General features: G+C 37.7%; 1 protein-coding gene across 2 annotated transcripts in view; it reads right to left on the bottom strand.

Moving 5' to 3' along the window:
* Nucleotides 1-230: 230 nt before the first annotated feature.
* Nucleotides 231-17,987, bottom strand: part of FREM1 (FRAS1 related extracellular matrix 1) — a 64,610-nt gene continuing 46,853 nt past the window's right edge. For both annotated transcript variants that reach the window (XM_031056879.1, XM_031056882.1), the window contains 9 exons: nt 17,459-17,531; nt 16,442-16,591; nt 15,018-15,256; nt 14,257-14,304; nt 13,824-13,979; nt 13,507-13,632; nt 12,724-12,839; nt 5,399-5,484; nt 231-4,030 (listed from right to left, as the gene is read on the bottom strand). In XM_031056879.1, coding sequence (XP_030912739.1) covers nt 3,831-4,030; nt 5,399-5,484; nt 12,724-12,839; nt 13,507-13,632; nt 13,824-13,979; nt 14,257-14,304; nt 15,018-15,256; nt 16,442-16,591; nt 17,459-17,531 — 1,194 coding nt within the window. In that variant the 3' untranslated portion in view covers nt 231-3,830. The remainder of the gene's footprint in view (nt 4,031-5,398; nt 5,485-12,723; nt 12,840-13,506; nt 13,633-13,823; nt 13,980-14,256; nt 14,305-15,017; nt 15,257-16,441; nt 16,592-17,458; nt 17,532-17,987) is intronic.

Below are 17,987 nucleotides of genomic sequence, written 5' to 3'. Positions count from 1 at the left end.
AAACTGATCAGAAGCTGATCAGAGTAAACAGTAGGTATATTATGCTTAGCTATAAAGTCATTTATATTATAAATTTATATTATTTATATATAAAATATAATATATATCATATATAAATATAATTTATCTTATTATACATTTATATTATTTATATTAATAACTAAAGTCATTATAAATAGAAAATAAGTTTTTGTGCAATTTTGAAATTAAGAATTTCATATTCAATAAAGTATATTGTTGGGTTTTTATTAACACACATTACAGAGTTAAACATGACAATATATATAGTGTTTTGAATGGAAGAATTACCATAGCACCAATCTTGCGATGTAAATAATGCAGAATCACCAGCAGTCACTGAATCTTATGCATAATTCTCTCAAAGTTATTTTGATAATTTCAGTGAATAAAGACTTGAAGACATTCAATAAAGTATCCATATGTAGGAAGAAGATCTGGAAAACTTTTCTAATACATTTCATACTAAATACTTGATAAATATAAAGTTAGTAAAAACTCAAGTGTTTTAGAATACTTTGGTTCAGAACAAGTGCTCCTGTGACCTATTGCCTATCCATTTTTTCCACAATCATTGGCTTTGAGTTAACTACCTCCCTATCAAATTTGTTTGAAATATTGACATATTTAAGAGATATTTGACAGGGAGTGAAAGTGGTTAAAAGTGACAAGCACACACAGTGCTCACACAGCCCATCCCTTTATAGAAATCTAATGTAACTGCTAGATTCTTTTCACTTAGCATCTTGGTTCTGTTGCTCTTGGGTATGGATTTATGGATAGTTCTGGTGAAGTAAATCCTTTGTTTATCCAGAAAGTGTGGCATCCATATGTGAACACCAGAATTTATGTGCTCCTTTTTCTTATTTTCAGCCTTTTGAAATACTCCTTATATCACTCCTTATAGTGCTGATCCCCTAAATACTGATTTTTCCAGGAGTTTACTCAGCATCTAATTCAAAAATGCCGAAGATGAAAAAATCCCCAAAACTCCTCAGAACTGTAGGCCCATCCATTTCTAAACTTCTTAGAAGCCATAATTTCCTATGTAAACAGAAAAAAAAATATTTGTGCCTTCTCTGATTTGAGTATGTTTTGTTCTTTGAACTCTAGTATCTAACAATGAAATTAAAGATGTAAAGATCTGTGAAAAAATACCTATTTAAGGACAGGAAAAATAAAATTTATTACTTAAATGTTTGGAACAGTTAATTGTATTGGGAAAAAAATCTGCAGCCTTTCAGGGCAGAAATATACATGCTCTGCAATATAAGAATTTTAGTTTCATTAGTGTATTGTTTTAGATAAAACTAAGCCAGTAAACTCATGCAGTTTACACAACTAAAAATCTTGTTGTGTAGTAAAATCATCATGCACAGAAATCACTATAAAGTAGTTCAAATGAAGTACAGAAAAGGGAAAATTTCCCCTACTCTCACAAAAGCAAACCTGAGGTCACTGTTGTGTCAGATGACATGAGTCATTTATTAGTTACTGATCGAGTAACAAGCACCTTTGTCAAAATCCCCACTCTGTTGATATCATTAATGCATTAAATAATTGGGAGAGGTATTTGAATAATCTCAATAGGCTTTATCAAATTAGCACCAAAAAATTCTACATCTTTTATTTTAAAAAGGCCCTAAAGAAATAAAAGTTTATGTCTCAGTCAATTTTCACTGAAATTCCAGAATACACCACTAAAAGATACTGAGAGTGCTTTTTTAGATGCTTTGTTTTTTTCTGTAATGAAAAATTTCAGGAATAAAATCAGGTCTAAAACCAAATATTCAGGAGTACTTGGTTTGGAGACAAGTAGCATATCTATGTTGACCTAGAAAATTCCTTAAACAAAAGAGTTTCTATCTAGCAAAAGTGTCTAAAAACTTCTCATAATTATTATCTTTAAAAAATTTTAAAAAGAGAGAAATCCTGGAAATATTTTTGTCTGCATCTGTTAATAGCAAGAGAAAAGGTGAGGAGGTTCTGTCCCCAGTATGTTTTTTCTCTGATTCTGCAATGCACCCGTATTTATTGGGAGCAGTCCTTTCAGGGAGGCTCTTTCCTATATACAAAGCTGCTCACATGCTGATAAAACTTGTCGCAAGCAAGGAGGAAGGATGAGTAACCCATGCATGACAAAGGCAAAGAAGAGGAAGATATAACCCCTGAAACAGTGTCCTTTAGCTCAGAAAGCAGAGGTGATTCTGATCTGTCTGTCCTTTGCAGGACTGAGAAATTGCTATGAGTAACCCAAGAAGGAGGTTTTGCAGTTCTATTGCAAAACTGATCCAGAGGCTGGCTGAACAGATGAGCAAGGGGGGGATCAACTGCCAGCAGCAGGCAGGCAGATGGGAAGGATGAGAGTTCATAGGTGCAGGGCAAATTCACCCTACTCACTTCCAAACCAACTGCCACACACTGGCTCCCATTGAGAGGACCTTTATTTTTTTTCTTTTTTTAGGAAGCCTATGCTTGGATCCTCATTTCATTTTTGTTTGGTTTTTTTTTGATTGGTTTTTTTTTTGTTTGATTGGTTGGTTTGGTTTGGTTTTTTATTGTTGTTGTTGTTCTTTTGTTTTGTTTTGGGTTTTTTTATTTGTTTGGTTGGTTTTGGGGAGTTTTTTTGGTTGGTTGGTTGGTTGGTTGGTTGGTTGGTTGGTTGGTTGGTTGGTTGGGGGGGTTTTTTTGTAATTTTAAGGCTGGCAGTAAAAGTTTCCAAAGCAAGCTTTTGACATTTCAAATATAAATCTACTATAATGTTACAAAATGTTTATAGTGCAACTATATTTTTCTAAAATAAAAAGTTCTGGCCAGCTGTTTTTTTCCTATTAATTGCTGAGTTTTAAGCCATCCTTAGAAATAAATCTGGATTTTTAAAAGCCTCAAAATCCCTAATAAGGACTTAGATTAATACTTTTCAAAAGCCATAGCTTCTTTACTACAAAATATGTCTCATGATTACATTGGTTTATACACACATATAAATCCTGTTGATGTTCATGTATCAGTGAATATCCCCAGATAATATCCTAGGATTAAGTTTTCATGGTTTTTTTTAAATAAATCATCATTTGCTGTAAGATTTGATTTAGAGATGTCCCATTATTTAATTATACTAAAAATTACAACACCATCCTGTAGTTCCGGGGAAAAAAACCAGAAAATTTTTGCTTAGGAATGTGAAACAGATGCAACTCTGTGTGAGCAGATCCATTAGGTTCTCAAGCTGGCCGTGGGAGGTAGAAGAAATACAAGGCTTTGCTCCTGTTAGTACTCTGTCACCAGGCAATGTCCAGCCATTGGTACTTTTGTAAGATGTACTTGGGTATCCACCAAACAAATTCCAGTACTTACATGATATCACTCACATCATCACCCAAAAGATCTGGTTTTAGGCAACAGTCTACCCTTATTTCCAGCCCCAGCAGCATTCCTCTTTGTGTGACTGTAGAGTAAAACTGCAGTTCATAACCCTTCCTTTAAGAGCCAAGCAAATCAATTGACAAGGTACTTTCTTTAAAGGAAAAGTACATTTGAACAGAAGTGTGATAAAAGCCTTGAGACCCAGCTCTTTGGTATAAAAATACTCCTAAGTAAGTGACAGATCAAAGTCTTTGGGGAGATTTCAAAACCTTAACCTGGGCTTACTTTTTGCATCTGATCTCTATACCTTCATTAGTTGCCAGTGCATCTGCACCTCTGGCAGCATGTAAAATAAGCCTTGCTGATGATTAAAATGGTTTTCTAACACAGCTAACATACTGAAATAGCCTGAATGTCCATATTCTTTCAGAGGCATCCTCCATCCATTACAACTTTCTTGAACATATATAGCTGTTTGGTTTGACCTTCTTGCAGTCAGTTGCTTGCCATTTTCCTCGCTTCTGCACAAATACACAATTTCTTCCTCTCACTGAAAAGTGGTAGGAGCCTCTTCTCCAGTTTGTGTAGGTTACAGGCTCTCCTCCATTCCACTCCCAGTGTCCAGGATTGACTTGGTCATTCAAACCTGTGTGAAATCAGTAAGATCAAATCAGTGATGTTTATTGTCACTGGAGCCAGATGCCAAGAGACTCATGCGGTTCTATAAGTTGTTCTTCATTAAAAAATGCATACAGTTGCATGGTGAGAGAAAAGAAAACATCTGATAGAACACAAGCACAACACAATTAGGATTTAATTAGTCCACTTGAGTCACAGTTAGTGCCATATGAATAAAGGAAAGTACACTTCTCTGCGATAGTGTGTATCTAAAATGTTTTTTTCTCCTTTCATCTATTGCATGTCTATGACCTCATAGGCTTCTCTTTCGATACTTGAAATAGCAAGGAGTCTGGGCAGCATCAGATGCCTTCAGATTTCTTCTGAATATAAAATTCTGCAGATCTTTATGGACCTGATTTACACTGTTTAAATTAACAGTTGTAAAACTAGTTTGTGTTAATTAGTACAATAGAAAACATATCTTTTCCCCTAGCCTCTGAGTTACTAAGACCAATAGGCATGGCATAATTTCAGACATTACTCGTCTTCTTATGAGACCATAATTGGCATAACAACCTTGTACTCTTTATCTTGGTCAAATAAGTTTATTTCTTTCAAGTTAGCAGAATTATGATACCATTAAACATGATCCAAAACTAACTGTATTTTTCTAAATTAATTTGGCATACCTAGTAGGTCCATCTCAGCAAATTACTAAGAGATGATAATCACAGTTCAGAATCAGAGAGAAAGAACAACACTGAGGACAGTGTAGCAGAAACAAGGTTAGAAAAAAGCAGTAGCACTAGTATATGAGCTAAGGCTGTCATTCACAGAAAGGAGGTACTAAGAAGACCCATCCAAATTCTTTCCATTTCTCATTAAATATTAAGTGCCTAATAAGAAGTAGCTAAATCTGAAATGATATGATGAAATATTCTTTAGCTTATCATCTAATTAATTCATAAGATTTCTAACACAAGACAACACCATTAAATTATGAGTAACACAAATAATCATCTAAGTTAAAACAAAATAAAAGAAAAAGCTAAATTAGGGATAAATAAAGTAACAGTTGAAAGAAAGACAAGATAAACAAAATTGTAGGAGCTGGAGCTATTTTCATTAGCTTGTGTCAAAATAGGAAAGATTTCAAGGCAAAAACAGTTCGGCAACAGACATCATGATAAACACATCTTTTTGATAAAGACTTATAAAAGTAACCAGGTAAATGATGGCTTTTTGGTTTATGCCTTGCACTGAAATAATAAAGCAGCAGAAATATGAGAACAATACAGTGTTTGAAAACTGGGCTTGAACTGCTACAGCAGTTTCTGCTTTTCAACATGCACAGGAACTGCAATCTGCAGAGGCTTGCAGCCAATATACTTGCCTATCCAAAAGGGCATCTTCCCACTGAAGTCCCACAGCCACTGCATGTGTTGTTCATTAGCTACACTTGTTAGACTCCCCAGGTACCTAAGCTCAACGAGAGAGGGCAGAGTAATTAGCATTCCACAGAGTGACAGACAGCTCCCATCAACTTATCAACAATGGGTGTTGATTCTACTATAAAGTAAATAAATAATGAGTCACAGGAAAACCACAATTTACTGGCATGAAGGAATAATTACATGAAGATGAAGTTTTAAAATTATGGATTACCTGGGGAGGAACTAAAGTCCTAATCTGGTTTCTCTAACAGAAAAATTAAATCAGTTTAGCAACTGAAGGAAATGTATGCAGGAAATATGTGCCTCATACTCAAAAAATGTGTTTTAAACTATTTGCACAATTATTGATACCTTACTTTCCATAAAATAATAAACTTCCTACAATGAAATCCAAGCCGCTGAAAGATACAACTTCATCTATTTGGTAGTAGAGCAGGAGATATCTTTTTAAAATCATATTTTGACAATACTGAAGCTTTGAATAATACATTTAAGTGGTAATGTGGTTCTGAGAAGTAATGATAGAATCACAAAATCATAGAATGTCCTGAGTAGTAAGAGACTGACAAAGACCATCAAAATCATGGCCCTGCACATGACAGCCTAAGAACCACAAAATGAGCCTGAGAGCATTGTCCTAACGCTTCTTGAACTCTGTCAGGTTGGTGCTGTGACCACTTCCCTGGGGAGGCTGTTCCAATGCCCAACCACCCTCTGAGAGAAGAACCTTCTCACTATGTCTAATCTATATCCCCTGTCACAGTTACACACACATCCTCTAAAATCAACATTCGGGTTGTTATATCATTCCCCCCCCCGCCCATTTCCTTCCTCTGCCTCTATCCCAACCCTTTATTTTTTTGCATTTTCATCCTTTTCAATTTTGGGTTTCAGCTGAGGTGTTATGTTTCTCCATCCTCCTGTGAACCTGTACTCAGTAAATGCAGGTATCCCGTGGGTTCCCCCAGTTGTTCATCACAAGAAATTTAATTTAGTATCTGGAAAGCAACACATTCTTTAGAGGATTGTCTGCAGTGGGTACGCATTTAGTTCAAATTGGAGAGAAGTTCTGGTTTGTATTAAGCAGACTAATTTCTGAATTAAGTCAATACATAAGCTCTGCTCTGCATTTGTACTTATAGTATGCCAGCTCCAAAGGAGGATTTGCAAACTCTAGCCACTGAGTGGCCTTGCCACTGAGAAGTCTTGCAACCAGTACCAAACATACAAGCACCAGCAGGCTATTCTTAAGCCATTTAGAGATCAGGCTAAATCTTTAGGCATTAAGAGACAAATGTCATTCTTCACATTTGCTGGGAACTGTCAGCCATCAGTGGCTCCACGTTCTTATTTATCCATCTTTGTGTCTGCATTGATATATCACCTTTTTACATGTCACACCTGGTGTTGCCATCCCTCTGATGCTGAACATCTGGTGCTGACGTATATTTTGTCCCATGTTTCTGACTGCTGCTCAGTCTAAAAGTGATGCCAACCCCTTCAGCCTCCCCGAATATCCTGGCTGACAGTTGATAGGGCCAGAGCAAACAACACTGTTCATAAAAACATTTTAAGAGAGGAAAAACAGACTTTTCTAACATCAGAATAAGTAAATGGTATTGTAAGGATTTTACTAATTTCATTACTTTTGCCAGATAACAGAGACAGAAGATCACTATTGCTCCAGATGAAGTGATAACTCTCTTCTTTAGGAGCTGGGGCAGCAACCGGGCCTGAAGAATGGCATGGCAGACTTGAGCTCACTGTGGAGACCATGAGCAGATATTAGATGGAAAGCCCACCATTAAGCATGCTGCCTAGTTAAAGATCCATGCCTGGAACTCCATTCCCCTTATTGCCCTGTATGTCTTCTAAGAGTACTGATCCCATGGATTCCATATGATGCCACACAAAGGGAGCAGGAAAAATTTACATGAGAAGAATCCAAAGTAATAGTCCGCAATATTCTGCGCAGTCCATACTGCACAAAATCTGGACCATTCCTTAATCTGGGTCCACAGGGCCAGGACATGAAATAAATTCATTGTGTTTCTGAGGGGGGATGCTCCTGCTGCAAAGTCCTCCTCCATTATCCCTGCAGGCCAACCAAAGCAGGAGGGGATGGAGCTGCCCTCTACTCCATGCTGCACAGTGCATCTGCCAAGGCCAGCAGGTCAGCTGGGTGTTGGCCCTTGCCTGTGCAATCACAGCTGCCCTGGGGCAGGCACTGTGCAGTAACAATGGGCCCATCAGGGGCACTCTGAGTTCCTGGGCCACCAGAGAACAGCATATAAAGGTTCACACTGACACCTGTGTGCACTCTCCTCACCTAAAGGTGCGGCAGAACAGCCTCACAACTGTCGTGAAGGGGTCAGTATTGTGCAACCACTGTGGTAGAGGCCCCCAAAACTGCACCCAGTGAAGGTGTCAGCTGAGCTTAGCTGTGCTTGTCATCAGGGTGAGATGTGCCTGTATGTCCCAAGGGTTCCACCCTTGGGGCAGGCTTCCACCCTTCTGGGCCAATCTGCCAGGCACAGAATCTCTGGTGAGCTAGGAACAAAGCTGTTACACTGACAAACACTGTCAGTAATTTTTGTACTTCATCTTCTTCTACAGACAGAGTCCAGGAAAGCAGGCATAGCTAATTCAGGGTGTCCTCCCAGGCTAACTGCTTCAGCAGCAGGATTCCATTCTGCCTGCCAGTGACTGTGGCTGCACTGACCAAATGGACCTGAGAAGAGGTTTTCACAGCAGTTTCTGTGGTATCACTACTAGGTGAACAAGAAAAAAAATAGAGCATTTTATCTGAGTTCTGCTTGAGGACACTCAAAACCCAAGAACTAAGTAATTTACTTTAGGTGAGCATAAAGCATCATGCACCAAAAAGCATCAATATGTGTCAGTAACTGCTCTATCATTTATGACATACAGGCGTAGTCTGAGCAATAACAGTTTCAGACTTCAATCCACATACCAGGGAGAGACTTTATCACTGGAAAAGGAAAGCACTACAATAATTATAATTTAACCTAATCTTTTCTCTATAGGAGTGTTTTCTAAGTACAGCTTCACAAACACATTACTGAAGAGAGAACAACTGTTCTAATTGTTTTACCTGTTTAGGGGGGTTGTGTATTTTAGGGAAATGCAAACCATCCTGAAAGAACAGAGCACTTCCATAATGTTACTCACTGAACCTTGAGGCATAGGATCAGACACCGGAAATTACAAGATAATGTTATTAATGGAGTGTGCATCTAACACTTCCTAATGTAAATTAGTCAAGATAAGGAGTTATTATGCCTTATTAGGGATTTCATGCTCAGATTGGATGACATTACGTACCCAGGGGAAAGAAAAAAAACCAACAACAACAAAAAAAACCAAACAAAACAAAAAACAAACAAACACCAACCAAAACAAACCACAACAAACCCACACACATCACTTTTCTCTGTTCTAAACCATCTATTTAAAATTGTTCCTGCATGCTTTATAATTTTTGTTATTGAGCAAAGAGCATCCTTTATCTTAGAGCAGTTGCACAAATTAAGGAAACATTTTGGATAACCATTGACCTTGAAATATTATATGGAAAATACTTAGCACAAAGACTTTACTGATTTTCTATTAAATTGCCTGATACATTTAAGAGTCTTGTACCATTTTGGTAAATTTAATATTGGCAAAAGCACACTTGACTAAGTATGAAGGTCTCCATGGGACATAACATTTTATTTGAACTGCTGTAGTAAATCCCTGTCCTATAGTGATGTTGAAGGGTGTGGGGGTGACTGAAAGACTGTGCTTATCTCAGTCTTTTGTTTGGTCACCGAGGGAGTCATCCTGATGCCTTGAAATAGGTGTCTAGTGTTGCTTACAACACCTCCTATCATTCAGAGCATTCAGATGAAAGTGGCAGACATGATGCAGAGCTTGCAGGAGCCCTGCACTTCCAGACTGAGAGTTGAAAGCCAGACAGCATACACAAGGCCTTTAAAATTACTCTAGGTACCTGGATTCCTCTGCTGGAGTCACACACAATAATATGAGTTAACCAGTCACTTAGAGAACCAGTACTAGAAGAGGACTGATGTTCCTAGGGAACACTGAGCCATCATGAATCTATTACTTTAGATATGGTTCTGCCTGTAATTCTGAAGGACTGGGGCCACATGTAGCTGTTCAAACAAAATAGCATGTGCTGCCTTACACAGCTAGCAGTAAAGGACCTGAAACCTAATAACATTTGAGCTTTAGTTAAATGTTCAACTTCAAAAAAGATAAAGGTATAATATGACTAACAAGGCAAAAGACGCAACTGTGGGTTCTGTCTATGCAGTTCTTCATCCCTTCAGTGGCCGCAGTGAAACCATCTCACACACAAGTGAGCCCTGCTGTACTGACCCTTGGGGAGGACATGTTCCTACTGGATAAACAAGAGCTGTGGCATAAATCATCAAAATTGCTTCTAAATCAGACTGCTGTGGGATCACTCAGCCATAATATCCCCCAGATGCTTCTCTTCACATTGCCAAGAGTCTTTTATGCATACAAACAAAGCTAGAGAAATGAGTTCTTAAACCACCTTTCCACTGAATTTGAGAAGGGTTAGAAATAGTGCAAGATTTTCACAGCAATTAACTGAGATTTCCCTGTCCCCCATCCCCAGTTAACACTGATATATAGAAACTTGCATCAAGACAAGACTTATTTTTGTCTGCTTCTACCCTTGAACATGGAAACTAAAGAAAAGGGTTGTATACCACCTGTAACAGATGGATACAATGAATGTCAATATAAACTCAAACAGGCCTGCATTAGCCCATGCATATGTAGTTATGTCTAGACAACAACTGCTTCCCCAATAAATAACATTACTGTGATGGAATAGAATCATAAACTCTCATGTTGGAAGGAACTGCAAGGATGATCTGGCAAAAGGACAGTCCAGACAAGATGGGCCAGCACTCAGTCTAGTTAAACCTTAAAAGTGTCTGATGTTGGGGATTCTGCTATCTCCCTGGGGGGAGTCTTCTAACGGCTGATCTCACAGTAAAAAAAAAATCCCTTGAGTGTATTTGGAATCTTCCCAGGAATAATTTGTTCTCTTAGCTCTTCATCATTTCTATGTGACTCCTTGTAAAAAGGGAGTCTCTATCCTCTTCTTAGCCCCTTAATATCGAAATACAGTGATAAGGCCTCGCCTATGCCTTCTTCTTCACATGGCAGGCTTTACTGTCCTTTGATCAACTTTGTGGCCCTTGTCCAGACACTTTTCAGCCTGCCAACTTCTGTATACTTTTTGTATAGCCTGTTCCTAAGTCCATCATCTCAAGATTGCAAGATTGTCTCAAAAAGGGTAGGGCAGGAGACTGTTAGTGAATCGACTTCAACAATGCTTGGGCTCTTTTTTCTGTTCCACATAATAGAAAAATTCTAGCAAGACAAATGAATAGGATCTTAAAATTATGCCAGTTTTTGTAGTAGTAAAAAATTATTCTTTTTTTCATGAAAGTTGGCTGATTGACTGAAAGTCAATTCTAATATTTTCATTTAATATCTAGTTTGTTTGATCTATTGAAAATTGAGGGCTGACCTCCATGGTAGTTTTATTTCCCTGTTGGAAACATTTAAATGTCAATAGAATCGGTATTAATAACAGAAACACCACAATTAATGGTGGTGATGATTGCCGGAGGAGCTGGGGAAAAGCACAAAATAAAACTTAATAAGTTATGTTCTTTTAACACATTTTAGCATGTTCCTGGAGCTGTACTTTTGTAAATTAGTTCCAGATGGAGGCAAGGAGTACTCCATTTACTGGGATAAATCTTCCTTAGTCAATGCTAGCATGGCATTAATTGAATTACCACTGCCCTAGGATTCATTTCCTTGTGGATTCAGTGATATGCCTTGATTTTTTGTGTAGTTTTTTTAACATTGTCCTTTAGTTACTGTTGTTTACATTTATTTACTTTTCTTCAGTTTAGTATCTACATTGCATACTATCAAGAAGCTACCACCTACAAAAAATATGGGTCACAAAGACCACACTCTTTTAGAAGATAGGAAACACCTCCCAGAAGAGTGACATATGGTTCCAAGAGATCAATTTACTGTTGAAGCCTTCAGAAAAAAAAATTGCAATTTATAGGATTGTTTATTAACAAGTCACATAATAAAAGCAGATAATAACAAAAAAAATTAGGAGCTGAAATTGTAAGTAAACCAAATATTAACACAATATTTAGGATCAGCTCACAAGAGGACATAACATTTACACTTTAGTAAAGAATATCTTCCATCAGCTGGGAGGAGGTAGTATCAAAACTTTTCTTTTGCATGTTGCCAAGACAACATAATCTGGCATAACTAAGTGGAATGAATCAATGCTTGTTATGCATGCTTGGCCATGATTCACTGTTCAGCATGTCCATCCATTACTTTTGGAACATGCACTGTTTCTATCATTTCCCACTCTTCCCTGTTTCAATTTTCCTTTGGAGTAATGGAGAGGTCTGGAGTAATGGAGAGCTCTGTTTAAGCCCCTCCTATTTTTCAGATTGGTTTTCAACCTGGTGCTCACAATTCAGGACAAGGTACAAAGCATGCCTATCCTTGGACAAGCTTCATGATACCATGGCTAACATTTTTTCCAGGGCTAACCTAATACCCCTAAAGCCAAAATCTCAAACATGTATCCAGAAAACAAGACTGACAGGTTTTTTGTCTCCTACTTTAAGACAACTATTATTATTATTACTGTTGTTGTCGTTACTGTTGTTGTTGTTGTTATATCCTTAAAAAGTCAGAAATGCACTGTTAAACTGAATGTAAAAGTTTTCACTAGTTACAGAATCTTCAAAGCTGCATCTTCAGAAGAATGCAGTGAGGCACACAGGAGTTGGCAAGATTTTACCATTGTTATATCAAGAGGAGGTAGTGCCAGGGAAGTAGTGGGTAAGAGAGGAATAAATTCTGAGTCTCTACTGACTCTGAGTTTCTCTTCTCCCAAACTAACTCTCCCATTAGGAAAATATCCTCACTGCAGATGGACAGCTTTGGGAATTCAACAACCACCTGAAGCATTGAGAGTAATATTTCTATCATCCACTGTGTTTGAATCCCAGGATTTGTGCAACTTTGGGGGGAGCTGTGCAGAGCAGCCAAAGCTCGGCTTATCCAAATAAATTTGGTCTCAAGAGCAGCATTCGTCTCAGGGCCAACAGCACTGTACAGCAAATGCATGATGGTCTCTTACTGTTCTCTGCACGCCCGAGCAGCAGTGTTCCAGGTGACCTTGTGATTCACTACCAGGAAGTAGCAGCTGCCCTCATGATAAGTCCATCCAGAGGGACATTTCTTCATGGTTACCTCCTAAAATAAAAGAGGAAGAGGTAAAGCAGACTTCTGTCTATACACAGGTAGTCTGTGCACTAGTGTCCAGAATTAAACCAAGCATGAGCTTTGGTGCCTATAAATAAAGCTACAGCATTGCTTAAAAGACTTAAAGAGATAATGCCTGACAGAGGATCCTACAGTTTATAATTAGTAGCTTTAATGGTGACAGCAGGATTCACTTCCAAAAATCTTCTAAAGATTTTCTATTAGTTTGGACACCATTTTCTGACTGCAGTACTCTGTACAGGGAAAGCAGTGCAACAAAATTCAGCATGACATCTTAAGTGCTGGGGGGAATGTATATTTACAGAATACCTAAGTAAGCTTATTTTACTAAATTCCACCTATTCTCCCACAGACTACATTCACTGACTGTGTTATGTTCCCATTGTCCCAAGCACCACAACACTAGTGCTCATGTGGTTTGTCCAGGAGCACCTGTGGATGACAGAGAGAAAAGGCAACCACAGCAGTCAAGTCCTCTTCATATTTCTGGGAAATTTTTGTTTTTGCTGAAAGCAAACCTGAATCTGGTTAACATTTATGCCCTGTTCAAGTAAATAACAGGTCCTCTGCTTTAGGGTATCACCAATCCTAGACTCCATGCTCTGATGTAGATACCTACATATGGCTACATTTTTACCTTGCTTTGGGAATTCCAGAATTTCCATGATATCCCATCACACTGAAATAACTTCTGTGTGCTTTCTTCATAATGCAAGAGACCCTTTAAATCTGGTGTACAAGCCTTTTGAAAAGAGTTTAAGTCCTGGAAAGAGAAAATGTCATTTGAATATTTGAAGGAAAATAATTACACGAAACAAGTGAAATGAAACAGATTAATTAGGTCTTATATTAAAATTGTATGCCATGAAAACTCTTCTAGGTGTTAAATCATTTTGGAAAACAACACGACTGAAAACAGATGGCGAAAATGCCCATGGAAAAAATATTTCATACCTTATGTCTTGATCTTGGTTCAGCTGCAAGTTCTGCCTTATCAGACAGAGGGATTTCTGTCTTCCTAGAGATTACATTTATCTGTTGTTGTGCTTTCTTGTTGGTTTCAGCTGAGGAGGTGTCATCCTCTATTTTGAGTGATACAATCCCATGATACTTCATTTTACAGTATCACACAAGAACAGGAGAGGAAAAGAAAGGGTTAGTACCTACAAGCAGCTCTTTAAATTCGTTTATTTAAACTAAATTAAAAATAATAAAAATTAATTATTATATAAATTATCATAAATAAAGGGAAATTACACCAAAGAAAAAGAAAGATAGAAAAATAAAGTATTAGACATAACAAATTATTAGGAGTGATAAAGCCTGGAAAGAGCAGAATCAGAAAGAAATCATGGAAATATCCAACCAACACCCATAATACTCTTACTTTGAAAACCACATCTGTTTCATTTCTATATACAGATGAAGGAGGAACCTGAAAGACATAGAACAGCAGAATCAGATGGGTATGTTCATGTATTATAGAAACAAGAAGACTTTGTGCAACATTTACTACTAGGTTATACATCATGCAGAGCATGTCTTGGTTTAGTTCTTTCTCTTTTAGTATAGAAGCGTATCATTTCTGAAAGGAGCCATTAAAAAGCACAAATTACAAGTGTAATGCTCAGTGTCCATAAAAATAGATTCCAGTCATTTTTAAGGTCACAATAGCAGAAGGTTACTGAATACCTAGCTAAATCAGTATAACTTAAGCAGGAGAATCAGTGGAAAAGGTTTCAATAACTATTCTCTGTTTAAGCTAACAGTATTTTCAGCTTTATAACTTCAGTACCAGATGCACAGCTTCTATACATTTGCCTGGTTCCACCAACTTCTAACTTTCCCATAATTTTTATAAGATTGGAAGTTTCATAATTGCTGAAGTTGCTTCATGCCTGTTTCCTCCCTCAAGTCTTGATTTTATTCCTCTCTTGCATACATGGATCCTCAAAATGTTTGGTTTGTTTTTTGCTTTTTCCTTACAGTTTTTTTAAATAGCCCCAGGTCTGACTCAGAGCAAACTCATGTAGTTTATAGTTATTGTGTGGTCAGATAGAATTGCTACAAAAATGACAGTTAAATGAAGATGTCACATCACAATAAATTCACAAATCAGTTCATCACTGAACTACAGAAGTGTCTTACTATTCTGCCATTTCCAGTTACTTTCAGCCTGGTCCTTGACCAATTCGCCAAGCTGTGCTCCTGCCACAGATCCCCTCCATGCCCTCTCATCCCTTTGGAAGGAGGCAGTGGAATCCTTTCCAAGGAAACATTGCCAGGCCTGGAAGGTGATGAGGAGCCTGAGGAAACTGGAAACAGCATGCCTCTCCCCCAGAAGTCGTGCTTGCTTTGGCCAGAAGAATGAGAATAGCTGCATTGACCTGAAAGCATAGAAAATGGCAGATGGTCAGCTTTAACTGCATGAGCAAATAACTGGTCATGTTCACATGGGTACATAAACAGCTTGTCCTTAAAAGTTGGACGATTCTTTCACTTGAAGTAGTTGATTTGCTGTTTGTTCAGTCACCCTCATTTCTGGGGTTATCTGTGACTATAACTGCAACTACTATCTCTAAAAGTAAGATCTTATATGTGATGCATCTGTCTACCCACAGGTCAGAATTCAACTAAGCATCTGCTGAAAACACCTGCTTTCATTCTTATACTGGGCTTTGAAGTGCTGGGGTTTTTGGCCATGAATATACAGGTATCTTTAACCACCATTGAGGAGACTTCCATCACATCCAGAGAAGCTTCTTCTTGGAAATCCAGGATATTGTTGTTTCAATGAAGTCGCTGCATCAATTAAGTCCTGATTTACACTAGGAATATTTAGAAGAAGACAAATCTGAACTTTCAAAGGGGCTTTTTGTAACATGAAGCCTAATTCATTGCAATATGGGTATTTAAAATTGTTTCACTAAACACCAGAAGAAGAGACACTCTTCAGCAGTCAGAGGCTGCAACTGCTTTTCTAGTTATTTCTATTTTTCTACTGTTATGATTCTGTTTCTACAACTGACTCCTTTTTGTTCTGATTTCAGACACTCCATATTTGGTCGCTGAAAAACATAATGATAATGCAGTCTTCGAAGACTAAACTATTTGCTGTGAAGTTATGGACTGTGCTTTTTAAGTATTGGAAAATATATTGTTAAGAGATGGATTAATTTGCTACATTTCTTTTTTGAGAGAAAAGTAAATCTCTTTTAGAGGGTATGTGATAACTAAATAATAACTGGGGGAAAAAGTCTAATGGATCTAAACCCAATTTTTCCCACTTTAGTAAATGCAAACTGAACACATGTTGTTATGAAAAGTGGTTTCTTTCCTGGCATTTTTCTCATTTTGTACTCATTGCTTTTCTCATGCTGTGTTTCCTAAGAGGATGCATATGATTTTGTGAGAGAATAAAAGGTCTGCAAGTGTCAAGCCTGTTTTCTCTGAAAATAAATTAGGCAGTTTGGTCTAATGGTGAATGTTAGAAACAACTCGTGGTTGAAAATAGGTAGCTATTCAGCCAAGATTGTCCCACCTTCTTAGTCACAAAGATCAAAAAAGAATACCTCCTTTTGAGTCCAAAATTTTCACTACAGCTTTTGTCCGTGTGCCAAGAACAGCATTCACAGGGGAGTTCAGAACTACTTCAAAGACTTCATCATCTTCCTCTAATCCGTCATAGGTAATTGCTATATTCCACATCTTCGTTGACACTCCTAGCAGAAATAAACATTTTAATTACTCTTTAAGTGCTATTTCAATCAATCAGGGTGTCAAAGAAATAGATTAATTAACATGTCTGCAGCTAGAGCGGAGTAGATTATGTATGCTATTGTGCTCCTGCTGACTGACTGGACTCCTGCTGTTCTTCCAAATAACATTACGTTTGAATTTGTTCCTGGGCAATGATGATTCAGTTGAAGTGCATACACTGTAACAAAATGCTGATGTAGATGTGCGAAATTGCGCTGCAATACATTGATTTAGGACTTCCACTGATTTTCAAGAGAAAATGTATCATAGAGTTTGTATCTGAAAAGTTTAACTTTAAAGATGGAACAGTTATTTAAAATACCTGCAAATGGATCAAAAACCATGTTAGATTGAAATGCAACCTTTTAGGCAAATCTTACCATTGTTTTTTCTTGTTTCCTTGTCTTTACTTGGTATGTGAATGATAAAGGGCCTTGGACATCTTGACTAACCTATGTTGTTCTATGTGTTGTCTAAATTTGACCTGTGTCCTGGGCTTTACTTATAATGACTGAAGTCCTTAAAGCATCCCACAGATCAGCTCAGGGTGAGTCCTATCCAGCCTAGTTGTTGGGAGATCAGGAGACATCATTTCAGCACTTTTGGTATTTTAACACCAGTAAAAGACCGTGGGCAATCTCATGCTAAATAATAAGGATACAAATTCACTAAAGAAGCCCACAGCACTTCCAAAAAATAAGCTCAAATCTTAAATACTATTCAGCTTCTCTAGCTATAGATATGTAATAGATTTCACTCTCCAAAGCAAGAGGTTACTCTTCTAAAATCAGTGAATTCATTTTAGAATTACTCAGTACACTATTTCATACCTGGATCAAACTGAACAAGTTTGGAGGGAGTCACCGTGAAGTCCTTTCCCAGCCTAGCAGATATTTCATTGACCTGAGAGGAAATCAAACAGTAAATAATACACTGTGACTCTTTTCACCAAGACACTGCACTCCGCTGCATGCTGAAGGTACTTTGCATGTCTCAAATAGACAAGCCAATCCATACATATACTCAGACTGGGAAAAAAGATAAAGAGCTGAAGAATAAACCTTCTTATGTGCAACTGTCATTCTGTTCTTGCTTATGGCTTACAAAATTAATCATTTAAAAAAAATCCCTATCTTATTGTTTTGTTCATTCCCCTCTGAGATTGCTATTTGACACCAGGTAACACTGCTGTTCACCATGCCTGGGGACCCTGCCATACCTGGCTCCTGGAAAAGCACATCCTGTCATCTCATAAGAGCAGTAACAACTTGGCCATGTTTTCCTATTTGGCCCTTTGTGATATCTTGAAATAAGCTATTTCGCACAGAGCCTTCTGTCACTCCCAAAGACTCATTAGGA

Source organism: Geospiza fortis, unplaced genomic scaffold (genome assembly GCF_000277835.1).
Source record: "Geospiza fortis unplaced genomic scaffold, GeoFor_1.0 scaffold12, whole genome shotgun sequence".
In the NCBI taxonomy this organism is placed as follows: Eukaryota; Metazoa; Chordata; class Aves; order Passeriformes; family Thraupidae; genus Geospiza; species Geospiza fortis.
This window is presented reverse-complemented; position numbering and strand designations above follow the sequence as displayed.